This window comes from Peromyscus eremicus, chromosome 1 (assembly GCF_949786415.1).
Source record: "Peromyscus eremicus chromosome 1, PerEre_H2_v1, whole genome shotgun sequence".
In the NCBI taxonomy this organism is placed as follows: Eukaryota; Metazoa; Chordata; class Mammalia; order Rodentia; family Cricetidae; genus Peromyscus; species Peromyscus eremicus.
The window spans coordinates 154,951,919-154,968,382 of record NC_081416.1 but is presented as its reverse complement, the minus strand read 5'-3'; the positions used below and the strand labels follow the sequence as shown (position 1 = coordinate 154,968,382).

Genomic DNA, 16,464 nt, shown 5'->3' with positions numbered 1-16,464 from the left:
TATAGCAAATTCCAGGACAGCCAGTGCTACATAGTGAAAACTTCTCTGCAAAACCCCAACCCCAAACCCCAATAATCAGCTGTCTTAGTCACTGTTCTGTTGCTGTGAAGAGACATTATGGCCAAGGCAACTTATAAAAGGAAGCATTTAACTGGGGGCTGACTTACAGTTTCAGAGGGTCAGTCCATGATCATCATGGCAGAGAACATAGTGACAAGCAGGCAGGCAAGATGCTGGAGCAATAGCTGACCTCACATGATCTGTAAGCTTCAGGCAGAGAGACAGAGACAGAGACAGAGAGACAGAGAGCAAGCATGTCTGAGCAAGCTTGGCCTGGCGTGGGTTTTTGAAACCTCAGAGCTCACCCCCAGTGACACAATTCCAAAGAGGCCCACCTAATCCAACAAGGCCATGCCTCCTAATCCTTCCCAAACAGTTCCATTAACCAGAGGCCAGGCATTCAAATGTGTGAGCCTGTGGGGACCATTCTCGTTCAAACTACCACATCAGCCTTCTAGCAGCCAGCCTTTTCCAGGAAAGTAACAAATAGTTTTTCTTGTCCTAATTGTACACATATCTGCAGTGGGATCGAGGGCATAGCAGACATTATACCCCCACCCCTACCCTAGTAAATAGACTTGATGGAGATCTTTAACATCCATCCAGGTCAATAGTGTTTTTGCTTGTTTTTTTTTTAAGTGCTAACTATGCAATGATAACCTGCTTTTTCTTCTTTTGGTCAGGATGGCAAATTTGAGTTACATCAAAAACTTCAGATTTAGCAGCTCGGCCAAAGATGAGCTGGGCTACTGCCTGACCTCGGTTGAGGCTGCGATCGAATACATCCGGCAAGGAAGTCTCTCCACGAAGCCGCCTGTAAGATCTCCCTGCTGACCTGCCCGCCCTCCCTCTGTGGCCACTGGGGGAACCTTTGAGTGTTACAGAGAGCTGGGGTTGAAGGGATGGATGGGGGTTCTTCCGTGGTCTTCCAAGACTGGAGCCTCAGCTGTCTTAACAGTTATGAAGTTATGAAGCTCGAGAACCACTCAAGAAACCTGTCGTTAAGCCTCTAATTGATTGTGAGAGCTGCTGTGTTAACAGTGGGATTTACACTGTCCATATCCCGCTTCATTAATTCTGTCATCTAAAGAAGCAGTGTGGGAAAGGAAGCCAGATACGGCGAGTCTGGATATCGTGGGGGTGATAGGCAAGAAATGATAATTGATGTGTGCAATTTGAGGACTCAGTGGCCTTACTATTGCTTTCTTGGTTGGTTGGTGAGCTTTGGTGAGAGAGAGAGAGAGAGAGGGAGGTGTTGTTCCTATGTAAATTTTGAGAGTCTTAAGCCAAGATTTCACCACTCGATGGCCTGTTTTACTACATGGTGGCAGATAAATGGTAAAACTTAGTGGGGAAATCTTCACACTGAAGTCAGTAAATTGAAGAGTTGAGCAGGCATGGTGGTGCATGGCTGTAATCCCAGTACTTAGGAAGCTGAGGCAGGAGGATTGCTGTGAGTTTGCAGCTAGCTTGGTCACATAGTGAATTCCATGTCAGCATGGGCTAAACTGTGAGACGCTGAATCAGAAGGCATAGGAAAAAGAAAAATAAAGTAAATATAAAGAAAATAAGCAAAGAGGACAGTGAGTTTGAGTTCAGCCTGAGCTACATACAGTAAGACCCTGTATTAAAAAAAAAAAGACACTGTACCCTGGGTATTGAGCAAGTCAGGTCTGTCAGATGCGATGCATCTTTACCTTGCTTGGCCTGCTGACCCAGGTGGTGCTGTAGTGTCCTTGTCTTTTGTGGTACCACATGGGACTCAGTCTGTAAGGACAGACTTGGCTTTAACTGCAGCCTTGCTTTTAGTTCATGGAGTTTGAGTAGGAATGTATGCAGCCAACAGTAACGTGGTGATGCCATTTCCCTGGGGAGAGAGCCTGTGTGTATCTCCATGTGGCAGGCGGGGCTTCTGTGTATCAGTCAGTTGGACTGGTTTCACTATCAGGTCCATGTAACAATGTGGTTTCACAGAAATTTCCTCTCCAGAGTGTCATGAAACGTGAGCTGGCCACAGGCATCCTTAGGCTGTTCATAAATGGAGACTTCAGCTTTCCAGAAACAAATACATCAGGATCAAGGCAGAGAACCTTGAAATAAATGGACCCCTTGCCTACTGTTTTTCAAAATTTTTATTTATGTGTGTCTGTGTATGTGTATGCTAAGTGTGTGCAGGTTCACAAAAAGGCAGAAGAGGGTGCTGGATCCCCTGGAACCGGAGTTACAGGGCATTGGAGCCACTTGATGTGGGTGCTGGGAACCACACTCAGGTCCTCTGGAAGAGCAGCAAGTGCTCCTAACCACTGAGCCATCTCTCCAGCCCTATATATTTAATTTTTAAAATTTATTTCCTGCCTCTTTCTCCATGATCCTGGTGTGCTTTGCTTTCTTGTTGGTCTTTTTGGTTTTGGAAAGGTGGTGCTGGGGGTGGGACTTGGGTCCTTAGGCATGCTAGGCTCTGAGCCACATCCTGAACCCTTGGTTTTGGAGGTCAGATCTCTCAGCTTAGGCTGGATTGACCTTGAGCTCCCAGTCCAAAGCTGAAATGACAGTATACCCCACTATGCCCGGCTCTGAGCTCCTGGTCACGGTATCCACTCATTTCCCGTGAGCCTCTGGGTTGTGCGGCTTCTTCGAGCACTTGTTCTTCCCTGTAGATTTAGTCCTGGGAGCTCCGCCTTTCAGCATTTTCCTTCAATAGGCACCCTAGATTTGAGAAGAGAGCCCTGTTGGACCTGTTGGACAGTGCCTTTGATGTTTCTCTGGTCCTAAGCTACTCAGCTGTCAGTCAACGTGCAAAGTAGATTGCTGGGGCTTTATATAGCATGAGGCAGCTGGGGACAGAAATGGCTCCTCCTGAGGTCCTGGCAGGATTTGTGTGTCACATTAGTTAGTCCTCACTGGAGGTGGGCAGGCATGAGGGATGATGCTTGAGAAAAGACCCTGGAAATGACCCTTCCCTTGAGGCACTGTTGGCTTCATCCATAGCCTAGTCAGAACTTAGAGACGTCTAAAGAAAGAACTTTGTTCCACCATGTTGCCAGGGGACTGTGAGTTTCCTTCACCTCCCACCAAATTAACCAGGTGGTTAATTTGTCATTGTACCATTGGTTCCAGGGGCCCAAGCAAGCATGGAAGCATTGTGGTAGGAGTGATTTTGTAAAATAGGCACAAGACTGAGAGTGTGGCTCAGTGGTAGAGCCCCTGCCTAGAATCCCCCAGTGAGGGGCTGGGGTGTGGCTCAGTGGTAGAGCCCCTGCCTAGAATCCCCCAGTGATGGGTGAGACTCAGTATTAATCTCTTTGCTTCAAATTCTGCAGTGAGAGGTTGGGGTCACTTCTCAGTAACAGGGCTTTAGCTAGCACAACAAGGCCCTGGCACTGCAGAACAAAGCCAGCCCACAGTGAAACAGAACATAGTATTGAAAGTCTTACCTCAAACATTACCTGTGTGCACACAGTTTCAGCCGTTGTAGCAGTCGGGTAGTAACAGTAATGATAAAGTATAAATTCTAGATTTTTAGATTTTATTTTTATTTGTATGTATGTGTGTAGATATTTATATGTGTGTCCATATGCGTGTAAGGCCAGAAGAGGGCATCAGATTCCCTGAAGCTGGATTTACAGGTAGTTTTGGGCTACTTGATATGGGTGCTGAGAACTGAGCTCGGGTCCTCTGGAAGAGCAGCAAGCATTCTTAACCACTGAGCCATCTCCTCAGCCCCAAATTTCTAGATATTTTCTGTCCAGGTAAGCATTAACTTTGATAGGAAGATCGGAGTATGTTAATATAGGTGGATCCTTGAAATGCAATAAGTGATTGGAAGTGAGAGGTCTGTCAAGCATGCCCCTATGTCTCCTAGATTTCCTCCCAGTGAATTAGGCTGACATTTTCCTGAGCATATTCACAAAACAGATTCCCCAGGAGTAGAAACTAGTGTGTCACGTGGTACTGTCCACAGCTCTGTTTAAAGTGGCAGAGCCAGGCCATTTGGGCGTTAGGAGGGAAGCCTGAGAGGGGAGGAGGCTAGGGCAGGGCAGGCCTCAGTCTAGAGAATGATGGCATGTATACGGCACATTCCACTCCCGTAGATGACTTTGTTCACCCTGTGGCCTTGCTGCCCCAGACCACAGTCTTCAGAGCTCATTTCTCAGGGTTCCCACTCTGTGCTGAGGAGGATCTGTGCTTCACCTCCGAGAGCAGATCTGGGCTGGGGAGAGCCCCTGAAGGCCATTCCTGGGTTCAATGACAGGGTTTATGCCTGGGCTCTCTACGGGGAGGGTCTGTGACAAAGTCTGTAATGTGTGATGACCACAGGACGCCGAGGGATTTGGTGACAGACTATTTCTCAGGCAGAGGATGAACTTACTGTCCCAGATGACGTCAACACCCATTGACTGCCTGTTTAAGGTAAGACACCAGGATATCTTTGAAGGTAAAGATATGAGAACACTGTCCCATCTTTCAGTGTCTGTAAAAGTCCCGGAGAGGTTCATCTCTGTTCTGTCTGGGAGGGTGGCAGGAAATTCTGCCTGTCTTCCCCAACACGTGCTGTATGGTTTCCACTGCACAGTGCACTGTGGCTGTCGGGCCTCAGAACTTTTGTCCATCATTCAAGGCCAGCTCAGTGAAACTTCTCACTGGTACCTGACAGAGCTGATACCTCTCCTGGGCCCAAGGAACCAGCATTTTTGTGTAGGCCTCAGCGGAGAGTGCAGCATCTAATGCTTTGGTCCAGAGCACAGGAAGCTCCCTGTCCAGATGCTCACTGACTCCTTGGAGGCTCAGGAGGCAGTTCCTAGCCATCACTTTGGGCTGCAAGAGAGTGGACCTTCTCTGAGAGTCTGCTGGTATTCTTAGGCTTCTGGGAGAGCCCATAGAGGGGCACATCTGTGAGTCACTGAGGCCAAGCCCTGTGTGTGTGTGTGTGCTGGTGGGTCCTTCTGCTAATTGCAACTGTTTTCTTTCCCTTAAGCCTAGGCTCCACTTGATTACTATAGGGATAGCACTGAGGCTCTGCCTGTCTGACCCCCTCTCTCCTATTTCCTTCATGGATGCTGGAAATTGAACTAAGACCTTGTACATGCTAAGCAAGTGCTCTGCTGCTGAGCCACAGTCCAGCCCCTTACTGGTGGGTTCTAACAGGTATTCCAGAGCTGAGCCACGCTCTCCATCCTTGGTGCTTTGAGACAGGGTCTACCTATGCAGCCCATGCTGAATTTAAACTCATGATTCTCCTGCCTCTGCTTCCTGAGCACTCAAATTAAAGGCATGTGTCACCCCCGCACAGCTGAGGCTTTTGCTAATGAAGTGTCAAAATTCACACTGGGGTTCTGGATGGACTGTGGGCCTCTTCTTAGAACTTTGGAAATATTGTTAGGTTGTTAAAAAAAATGCGACTCTGCATTTATAGAAACAGTAATTGAATGTGAAAGTTGTCCACCCAGGCTGGTTTCATTTCAGTAGCCAGCACAGTGTCTCTATCTGCCCAGACAGGCTTGAGGCCAGTCCCAGAGAACAAGCCATTACAGAATAATCTCAGCTAAGCCTTTAATCCTATCTCGGGAGGCAGAGGCAGGCAGATCTCCGTGAGTTTGAGGCCAGCAGAGCGAGTTCCAGGACAGCCAGGGCTACACAGAGAAAACCCATCTTGAAAACCAATCCAACCAAAAAAAAAAAAAAAAAAAAAAACAAAAACAAAAACAAAAAACAAAAAACAAAACAAAAACACCAAACCAAAACCAGAGTTCAAGAATAGGCTGAGCTACAGAATGAGACCTATTTTAATAACAAAATAAGCCAGGCTTGGTGATCCAGGCTTGTCATCCCAGCTACTCTGGAGGGTTACAAATTCTAGGCCAGCATGATATATAGAGTGTGTTCAAGGCCAGCATAAGCCTTGAGATCCTGTCTCAGTAGCAGAAGGGCCAGGATGCAGCTTCATTATGGAGAGGTTGCCTAGTGCATGGGTCCAGTCACAAATACTGCTAAATCAAACCAAAACCACACCTAAAGAACCATTCCTTGGAAAGCAAATGATTCCCTAACATTGATAGTATTCGGGATGCCCCCTGTAGCACATTGCGTCTGGTAACCAAAAAGAAGTGGAAAGACTTCTAAGCCAAGATGACCAGGACAAAGATGCCATGCAAAAGATGTGCCACCCACTTTGTTCCTGCGAGGCCTGTGAGAAGCTCGTCTCTGGGTAAGAGGGGCCAGGGGGCACAGAAAGCCAGGGTGAGGATTTGCGGGCTGTGGAAGCTCTTCCCATTGTGCCGTGGCTGTGTTACGAGTGCAGGGTGACACCTGCCTCTTCTACGTCCTCAGCGCAGGTCCTGCCCGAGCCTCACAAGGGATTTAAGAGGGAGGGGGCAGTGCTAGTTTCTTCTGGTACGGTTTTTGGTTTCCCTTTATGCTTGGTTGAGGCCTGAGGGGTCAGTGGGGAAGGACACTAGAGCTACAGGCCTCAGATCCTCACCCCGCGGGAGAGTGAGAGGCACTTCTGCCTGATCCTTTACCAGTGTGGACGGGTCTCATCTCGGATGGCGTCCAGTTTGACATCGTTTTGTGCGGCCTGGCAGGGAGGGGCTTTGCCATGCCTTTCTCTGCTGTGTTTTTCCACATCTTCTTTCTGTTTCAGGAGGTTGAATGACCCATCAGTTGTCACTCCTTTCTCCAGAGATGACAGGGGTCAGACCCCCCTCCATGTGGCTGCCCTCTGTGGTATGTGGCCTTGGGCTGGCTCCTGTGAAGTATTGAGGCAAAAGGATGGTTGATACTCCAGGGGCCAGTGGAGGTTCAGCTAATGTGGTACTGGCAGAGGCTGTGTTGTGGGTGAATCCCACAGGGCAGGAAAGACCGACAGTGTCTTCCTGAACTTGTTAGCCACTGTGCCACCTCACAGGCTGGAGGAGCATTTTATGGGGCTCCATGCTTGAAGACTCTCCTGGCCAATGAGGACAGGCTGAAATGCCTGCTAAGACGATCTCAGAATTATGGTTTGGAGTTCACCTATCTCTGTCTTGAAAGACAATATTGAGCTAGGTGTGATGGTGCAGACCTGTAATCTCAGCCACTCAGGAAGCTGAGGCAGGTATAAATGTCACCAGGCACCATGTGGTAGCTGGGAATCAACCGGGTCCTCTGGAAGAGCAACCAGTGCTCTTACCACAGGGCCATCTCTCCAGCCCCTGGCCCATTGCGGTTTGCTGTTGAAGTCGACTTGGGTGTGATCCCTTCATAGGGATTTCCCACAGTGACTCGAGTCTTTGGTGCTTGACTCTTGTCGGTCAGCTCTGCCTCCTGTATGGCTGGGAGTGTGTCTCCTGATGGGTTTCCTGCCGGGGCCATCGAGGGTGAGGTAGTGTTGTAGTCGGAAGCTGCTCTGCTTCCTCCACTGGTGAGAGGTCCTTCTGCTCTGCAGGTCAGGCGTCCCTCATTGACTTCCTGGTCTCCAAAGGTGCCATGGTGAACGCCACTGACTATCACGGTGCCACCCCCCTCCATCTGGCATGTCAGAAAGGCTTCCAGAGTGTGACGGTGAGCAGCAGGGTTGTGTGTAGCATTGCTCAGCCGATTGATTCTGCTCTGCGTAGTGACTTCATGGCTGTACCATGTACTGTTCCAGTGCTGGCTGGACTGTTGCCAGGCACAAGGAACCCGGGGGCCGAGGCATCTCCCTGGAGATGGGTTGAGATGGGAAACTTCATCTCAGGGAGGGAAGGGCAGGGTTCTAGACATTTTTCTTTAAACATTGTTCTGAGAGGAAGCAATGACATATCGTAATTTGTATGTGTATTACATATGCATGCAGGCATGTGAGCCACAGTGCATGCGTGGAGGTCAAAGGAAAACTTGCTGGGATCAGTTCTCTCCCTCCACCATGTGGGTCCCAGGGATTGCACTCAGATTGTCAGGCTTGGTGGCAAGGGCCTTTATCTGCTTAGCCATCTTGCCAGCCTGCAATGGCACAATTTTAACAGAGGTATAGTTTGAGGATCCGACCTTAATGCTGGGGTGTTGGATTTTGGATCCTTTTGGATTTTGGAATATCGGGCACATAGCCTAAAGGTAATTTTTATAATGTTCTAAGTATCTTAATGTGCCTCTGCTTTGGCACATATCAATGCCTCTGTCATATGAGACCTGGTATGGAATTTCCTACTTGGGTTATGTCAAAAGCTCAACACTTTTCAGGTTTGGGGGAGTTGGGGATGTATCTCTGTAGGAAGCATCTACCGATCATGGGTGGGGCCTCAGGTTTCTCCCCTAGCACTGAAAAAAAGAGAGAAAATACTATTTTGGACTTGGGGCCAAGAGTGTACAGCCTGTGTAATGTTTAAGATCTGACCATGACCCCGGCCCTGGAAGGACGCACTTGTGGGTGCCGTGTTGCCCATGTTCCCTGTGGGGCTCAGCTGCTGTCTTCTCTCCTCTGCCAGCTACTGCTGCTGCACTACAAGGCCAGCACTGAGGTGCAGGACAACAACGGGAACACCCCGCTGCACCTGGCCTGCACCTACGGCCATGAGGACGTAAGTGTCACCTGCCACACCCAGCCACTGCTTTACATATTCCTCACTTGGGAAGAATTGCAGATTTGAAACTAGTCCAGTGTTGTGTTTTGTGTTGATAATTGCTGAAACGCTGGTATGTAATTTTTTATTTTATTTACCCTTTTGTTACCGTGCATGTGCATGGTGTGTGCCTGATGGGACGCGTTGCCATGGCACATGTAGAGGTCAGAGGGTGGCAACCATGTGGAGTCTGTTTTCTCCTCCCACCTTAGTGTACTTTGGTTTCTGTTGCTGTGATGAACACCACGACCAAAAGCAACTTGGGAAGGGAGGTGTTGATTTCACCTTCTCGGTCACAGTCCATCACTGAGGGAAGTCAGGACAGGAACTCAAGGCAGGAACCCAAAGGCAGAAACTGAAGCAGAGGCCGTGGAGGGATGCTGCTCAGTGGCTTGTTGCCCATGGCTTGCTCAGCCTGCTGTCTTATACAACCCAAGACCACCTGCTCAGGCGTGGCACGGTGCACCGTGGGCTGGGGCTTACCACATCAGTCACTAATCAAGAAAATGCTGCACAGACTTGCCTACAGGCCAGTGTGATGGAGGCATTTTCACAGCCTCTTCCCTGGAAACTCCAGTTTGTCAAACTGACACCCATCTGCAGGGGTTCTGGGATGGAGCCCAGGATTGTGTAGCAAGTGTGCTACCTCTGGAGCCGTCTGCCGGCCCTGGATCTAAAACAGTTAAATGTTGAGTGTATTCTAGATGCTACATATAGAGAAATTTAAAGCCTAATTGTCCATGATCTTACCCTGAAGTTAAATCATTTTTACTCATCCACACTACCATCTGGCTCTTAACTCTGTATGTATACAAGCTTTACAATTTATCCTACATCTAGGAACTCTGTGATTTCCATTTCTTCCTGTTACTTTACTATGTATATGTTCGTCATGTACTTCCCTCCCATTTCCAGAGATGTACAAAGAGGTACACCCTTTTTTCTGGTCTTATGGTGTAGTCCAGGATGGCATTGAACTCCTAGACCACCTGTGTGGTCTAGTCAGTGAGTAGTGGGGTCAAAGGTGTGGGTTCACCACAGATGTCCTTGTAGAAAATCTGAATTGTATCTAATGTTATATAATTTGTATCTGTTTATATGACTGCTCTTTGTAGTAAGAAAGTCATTTCAAGTGACAGCTAGAATCACCTGTCTGCATATAACCTTCTTGGTAAATACTTCCTTGCCAGCCCCTACTTTGAGATTCATTTTGCATGGTTCTGCAGTCCACAATACAGTTTCATTTTCTTAAAGGTTTTTCCAATATACCTAATTAATTTGCAGTAGTTCAGCTTTGTTTTGCAAGTTTGAAAACTTCTTTTATTATTTTTTTAGATTATTTTGAGACAGGCCATCCCTGTCTGTCATCCAGGCTTCCTCAAAGTCCCTCAGCTTTCCAAATGCTGAGATTATAAGCAGGGCTACTCACTTCCTGTTCATTGGCAATTGGAGAATTTTTTTTTTTTTTTTTTTGGTTTTCCCTGCCTCATGTTTTGCTTGTTACTGGGAATTACCCCAAGGCCTCCTTGCATGTTAGACAAGGAAACAAAGGTTATAATACTGAGTCACACCCCCATCCCCTCACTGGGGGATTCTAGGCAGGGGCTCTATCACTGAGCCACACCCCCAGCCCCTCACTGGGGGATTCTAGGCAGGGGCTCTACCACTGAGCAACACCACCAGCCCCTCACTGTGGGATTTTAGACAAATACTCTACTACTGACCCATAATAATGAGGTGTCTTGATCAGGGAATGTGGAACCCTTGAATCGTGTCTGCTGGTTTCTGTATTTTGTTTTGGTGAGTGGAGCCTTGGTCAAACCAGGCTACGGCTAAGGGCCGCACTGACACTACCCTAGGCCTTCCTTTGTGTTAGAGAATGATGATTTTGCCGTGTCTTTGCAGTGTGTGAAGGCTCTGGTCTACTATGATGTCCAGGCCTGCAGATTGGATATTGGAAATGAGAAAGGAGACACGGCCCTGCACATTGCTGCACGCTGGGGTTACCAGGGCATCATAGAGACGCTGCTGCAGAATGGAGCCCCCACGGAGACCCAGAACAGAATGAAGGAAACACCACTCAAGTGTGCACTGAACCCCAAGGTAGCTCCTTCCGTCTCTGAGCAGCCATGTAACTATAAAAAAAGTAAATCTGCTTGCAGACTGACCTTCCGAAGAAAATGTACGCTAGCACCAAGGACAAAACTCAGCCTCCATCCTTTTGATATCTTTGGGGCCTCGTTGTTCATGGGTTTTCCTTACTGATAGAGTTTCCAGTTTTGTTAGCAGTTTCTCTATTGTATTGTCATTAGGAGCTGCTTCCAGCAGAGTCTGCTCCGGCCTCTGAGCGCTGGGCCTGTGCCAGCCATGTACTGTGTGAGAACAGGGCAGTAGATTCGGTTGTGAAGAGCCATGGAGGCAAATGGAGGCCAAGACCCTACAGAGACAAGCGCTGTTTTCTCTCTTCATCTCTGCTTCTCCAGACTTCATTTTAACTTCGCCCAAAATTGAATGACTGAATTAGATAAGTTAGAGACTGTGTCTCAGTTCAGGATAGCCTTAAACTCACAGAAATTCTCCTGCCTCAGTCTCCTGAGTGCTGGGATTATGGTGCCTCTAGACTTGGTCTCTTGAGGAACAGGAGGAAGCCCTGGATTTTCCATCTGTCCAAGGGTATGGAGGGTTTGCAGGACATAAGACATGCTTTCTTTCTTTTCAAAAAGGATTTATTTTATTTTTAATTTTTATTTATTTTTAAATGGAAGATACTTTTTTCTTTCTTTCTTTCTTTTGGTTTTTTGAGACTGGGTTTCTCTGTGTAAAAGTCCTGGCTGTCTTGGAAATTACTTTGTAAACCAGGCTGGCCTCGAACTCACAGAGATCTGCCTGCCCCTGCCTCCCAAGTGCTGGGATTAAAGGCATGCACCACCACCATCTGGTAGAAGATACTTCTTTTAAAAATTAATTTTTAAATTTATGTGTATCTGTGTGTCTTGTATTCTTGGGTGGGGGCAGATAAATGCATCAAAGCCCCTGGGACTAGAGTTACAGGCAGTTGTGAGCCACCCAACATGGCTGCTGGCAATGGAACTCAGGTCCTTTGGAAGAGCAGTAAGGTGTTCCTAAGCACTGAGCCATCTCTCTAGCCCTACTTATTTTAAATTATGTGTATGTATGTTTGTCTGTGCGAATGCATACGTATGTGAGTGCGGTGTCCTGGGAGTCCAAAAGAGGGTATTGAATCTCCCCAGAGCTGGAGTTAAAAGTGGTTGTGAGCCACCCAGTGTGGGTGTTGGGAACTGAACCTGGGTCCTCTGGAAGAGCAGTACGTGTTCTTAACCACTGAGCCATCGCTCCAGCCCCTGAAGATTCTTGCTGTTGTCAAACTTTCAAGCCAGCTGTAAAGTAAATGGAGTAATAGGAAGAGAGCACCAAACTCAGGCATCGGTCATAGCAATCGTCTTACGTGGGATTCCTCAACCACTCCTAAGTTATCTACCCAAGTGTGACCAGGTCGAGAATATTCTAGGTCTCAAAATGTCTGTCCAAAGGACTCTTTTTGATCCCAAAAGGAGAAAAGGTTGCTGGGGACAGTTAGCAGGCAGCTCCTTTGAATGAAGCCTAGCACCATCAGTGTGAAGCCAGCTGACGGCTGGAAAAAATAAATGCCATTTTAAAAATAGTGGGAAAACTCTCAATCATTTTTTTTTTTTTGTTGTTTTTGTTTTTTTTTTCGAGACAGGGTTTCTCTGTGTAGCTTTGCGCCTTTCCTGGAACTCACTTGGTAGCCCAGGCTGGCCTCGAACTCACAGAGATCCGCCTGGCTCTGCCTCCCGAGTGCTGGGATTAAAGGCGTGCGCCACCACCGCCCGGCTCAATCATTATTTTTAAATTTTAGCTTTAAAAAAATAGTTTAAATTTGTGTGTGTGTGTGTGTGTGTGTGTGTGTGTGTGTGTGTGCACGCACACGCACGTGCACAGAGAATCTAACATGTAGGTCCAAGGTACCAAATGCAAGTGGTCAAGTCTGGCGGCAAGTACTCTTTACCTGCTGAACAGTCTCTCCAGACCCCAAAGTTAGCCTTTTCATAGATCTAAGAGCTTTTCTATTGGCCTTCCCTGGGGATGCTGGTAGCTTTTTACAGCCATCTCATTGGATGCCTTTCCTGTCCTCATTGTCCCCTAGATTCTGTCTATCATGGAAGCTCATCGTCTGTCCTTGGAACGGAGGCCGCGGCCTGCTGAGGTAAGTCTGTAAGTCCGTAGGCCATGCCTGCTGCTGTCATGAGCTTGGCACCTCTCCTCTAGGCCTGATGTGTCTGTGACCCATGTCCATTTCGTCACTCACACTGCTGTCCCACAGGTCCCTGCACAGTCCCCTACATGCTCCGTGGATTCCATCAGCCAGGGCTCCTCTACCTCCAGCTTTTCCTCCATCACGGCGAGCTTCAGGCAAGAAGAGGTGAAAAAGGACTACAGGGAGGTGAGCCTCCTCCATGGGTGAACGCTGGTGGTACATCAGCCAGTTAAAGCACTGTAGGCTGGCCAGAGCTGCCTGCCAGCCTACAGCCTGCTTACCAGTTAGCTGGTTTGGTCTACTCCAAGGTCAATGCCTTTGAGATGTGCTCAACTGCATGTCATGTCGACTTCGCCTTCTCTGGCCCTTCTAGGTCTTTTCTCCATAGCAGCTCTTGGAATGTGTGTATGAGAGAAAGAGATGGAGGACTCAGAGACACAAACAGAAAGAGACAGAGACACATATGGGGCAGGGCAAGAAATAGACAAAGAAACTGTATTCTAAGAAAAATGGACTTGTATAAAGCTGTCTGAGAGGTCTAAGTTCAGACTCTCTGAGTGCACCTCTGTGCCCACTGTTAGTAGCCTGGCGCGCATCATCCCTTACGGTCTGACATGTTTGCGCTTCACATTTTGTAAAAGCTGTTTACAGTCTGTCTTCTTCCTTTTGTTCTTAATGCTTGTTCAGTATCAGGGCTGTCAGTCTATCTCATCCTTCAACTGAGGTGTCAACCATTGGATCCCTGTTCCATTGCTCCTCTCTTGGGTCACAGGCCACCCCAGTAGGGTCATCCCCCACCCCCAAAGCATTCTCCTGATGGGGGCCTCCAGTGAGCTCCATACAGAGTCATTGAAAGGAAAGCCAAGGTGTGCTCAGACAAGGTCCCCAGTCTATCAGAGGCCTGAGGTTGTTCTTGGGAGGGGTGTCTGCTCTCACAGCCTCTGTACCTAGCAAAGTATGAGAGCTGAGTATACAAAGTAGTGGATCAGGGTGGCTGGCTTCTTCAGAAGTGATCCTGACCTGCATCTGGTGGCAGATAACCTATTGTCTTCGCTACTCAGGAGGGTGAGGCAGGAATACCACAACCCAAGGTTTGCTTGGGCTGTAGTGTGAGTTCAAGGCTTAGCCTGAACAACTTAGTGAGACTCTGTCTTGAAATTCAAAGTGAAAAGAGCACTGGGGTTTATCCCGGTGGCACCAAGTTTCCATCCCTGGTCCCAGCAAACAGAGAGAAGAAAGCCTTCTTGTGTAACAGTCACCATTGTCTCACCTCCCACAGATCAGCAATTCCAGTGTATATGAAGTGGGAGGGTTCTGTGCAGCTTTTAGGGCATTCTAGATGAACAGTATTGGGGATACATTTTAATAGTGCCGAGTGAGCCACTGGACGTGGAGAGAAGGCTAGTTGGTTTTCAGAATGCTGATGTCATTCCTGTTGTTATTTTATTATTAAAACCCTTTCCCTGACTTGCTTTTTCCTTCCATTAAGGTAGAAAAGCTTCTAAGAGCAGTTGCTGATGGAGATCTCGAAATGGTGAGTTTTTCAGAGAGTGTCTTTTGTCACTGCGACAGAACACCCGAGTCTCATAACTGAAGAGGAAGCGGGTTCAGTCCATCCTGCAGGGAGAGCATGGTGGTGGGAACACGAGGCAGCTACTCTTCACATGGGGTGGACCAGGAAGCTAAGGGAACCAGAGACAACCCGGGGTGGGTAGAACCCTCAAAGGCCTGTCCCTAGTGCAGGATATCCCCAGCCAGGTCTTCTTAGCGATATGAGTGACACCCCATTTAGTGAATGATCATCCAAAACAAGAGCCCGTGAGGGACATCTTAAGATTAAAATCCCAAGAAAGAGCATCTTCAAAGCTCTTAGTTTGAAGTGGCTGCACTTGTGTGTCTTGCCTCTGTTTGAGCCTCTTGCTATGTGGCCTCTCTGTAAGCTCCCCTCAAAGCTTACATGTACTTTGCATGTACTCTGTAAGCTCTATAGGTCATTGCCAGCTTACTCTGTAAGGTCCCCCTCAAAGCTTACATACACTTTACCTGCACTCTGCGTGTACTCTGTCATGGAGATGCTAGGCTTTCCCAGGGAGGAGGTGCATAGGCAGCGTGGCCCCTGCCTTCTCCACATCGCCATTCTGGGAGTCAAAGTGACGCTGGCAAGAATCCAGACCAAGGTTACAGGAAAGGAAAGCGTGGGGAAGGCAAGCAAAGCCAGGGCTGCGTGAGCCTCAGTGATAGTGTGTGGACCTTGGACTCCTGGGTCAGCAGGCTTGGGACTCTGGGATGTCAAAAGCAGGGACGGGGCTTAGAACAGCAGCAGCCAGTAGAGACCAGAGTCTTCCCCGGATTCCCATACGCACTTTCCATTGCCTTCCTGAAAGCAGCAAACCTGGAGCTCTGAATGAGTCACCTTCCAAGGGCCTGGCACAGTTTTCCAGAGTGCTTTTTGGGCCTGGGGAGATGGCTCAATGGTGAAGAGCATTGAATGCTCTTGTAGAGGACCTAGGCTTTGTTCTCAGCACCCGTTAGGTGGCTTACAACTTCCACCAATCCAGTCCCAGAGGAATCTAACACCTGGCCTCTGTGGGCAGCAGGCACGCATACATACACATAAATTAAAATAATGAATACATCTTTTTTAAAAAGGATGCCTTTTCACTGATGGCTCCTTTCACATGTTTGCTCCTTGCGTTGTCATCGCAACAAGACAACTTGAAAGAAAACAGATTTGTTGCAGCTTACAGTTTCGGGGGACTGACCAGTTATCGGGCAGAATATCATGGTGGTTGAGACTCCTGTGTGGCAGAGAAATTCTTCACTTTGTGACAGATAAAAAGCCTAGAGAGAGGGCCTGTGAGATGGCTTAGTGAGTAGCGGGGCTTGCTGCACAAGCCTGGTGACCTGAGCTTGATCTGGAACCCACGTAAGGCGAGAACTGACTTCACAGTTGTCTTCTGCTCTGACCTCCACACTTGTTCTGTGCCATGTGTATGACACACACACCCCAGTCATGCATGTGTGCACACACATACATACAGTGGTAAAGGTTTTTAAAAGGCAGAGTGGGAGGGAGCAAAGTGTTAGAGATCATATAATCCCTAAGGGTCCACCCCCAGTGACCTGCCCCCTCCAGCTGGGCCCCACCTCCTAAAGTGCGGTTTCCAGCACTTCCGAAAGCAGCACCGTTAGCTGGGGTGTAGATGTCCAACCCGCATGGGGCATTTCATATTCAAACCATGGTAGAGGTGGTAAACAGGAATTGTGGGGTCTCCTTCTTACAGCTTCTGGGACAGGCTGCTGTCACAGGGGTCTGCACCTAGCTGGTGTTAGACTGTTCCTCTCCTTCGACCAGCTTTGGAGAACCCAGCATTCTTTAGGTACTTAAGAGCCACCGTAGGAGCCTGTTCGTCAGTCTATGTGGGAAGAAATGACTAGCCCAGGTTATGACCATCTACTCTGCCTCCCGCTGGGGGCAAGATGGAGTTCAGGCCACTTGTGGACGGGGTGGGTACAGTGACACCCTGTGCT

The 16,464-nt window shown here is 48.3% G+C and overlaps 1 protein-coding gene across 2 annotated transcripts in view; it reads left to right on the top strand.

Moving 5' to 3' along the window:
- The window catches only part of Ankrd27 (ankyrin repeat domain 27), a 52,342-nt gene that overhangs the window by 21,952 nt on the left and 13,926 nt on the right, over positions 1-16,464 (top strand). For both annotated transcript variants that reach the window (XM_059274839.1, XM_059274828.1), the window contains exons 12-21: positions 744-876; positions 4,378-4,470; positions 6,138-6,265; positions 6,701-6,783; positions 7,484-7,599; positions 8,502-8,594; positions 10,542-10,739; positions 12,823-12,882; positions 13,000-13,119; positions 14,423-14,467. In XM_059274839.1, coding sequence (XP_059130822.1) covers positions 744-876; positions 4,378-4,470; positions 6,138-6,265; positions 6,701-6,783; positions 7,484-7,599; positions 8,502-8,594; positions 10,542-10,739; positions 12,823-12,882; positions 13,000-13,119; positions 14,423-14,467 — 1,069 coding nt within the window. The remainder of the gene's footprint in view (positions 1-743; positions 877-4,377; positions 4,471-6,137; positions 6,266-6,700; positions 6,784-7,483; positions 7,600-8,501; positions 8,595-10,541; positions 10,740-12,822; positions 12,883-12,999; positions 13,120-14,422; positions 14,468-16,464) is intronic.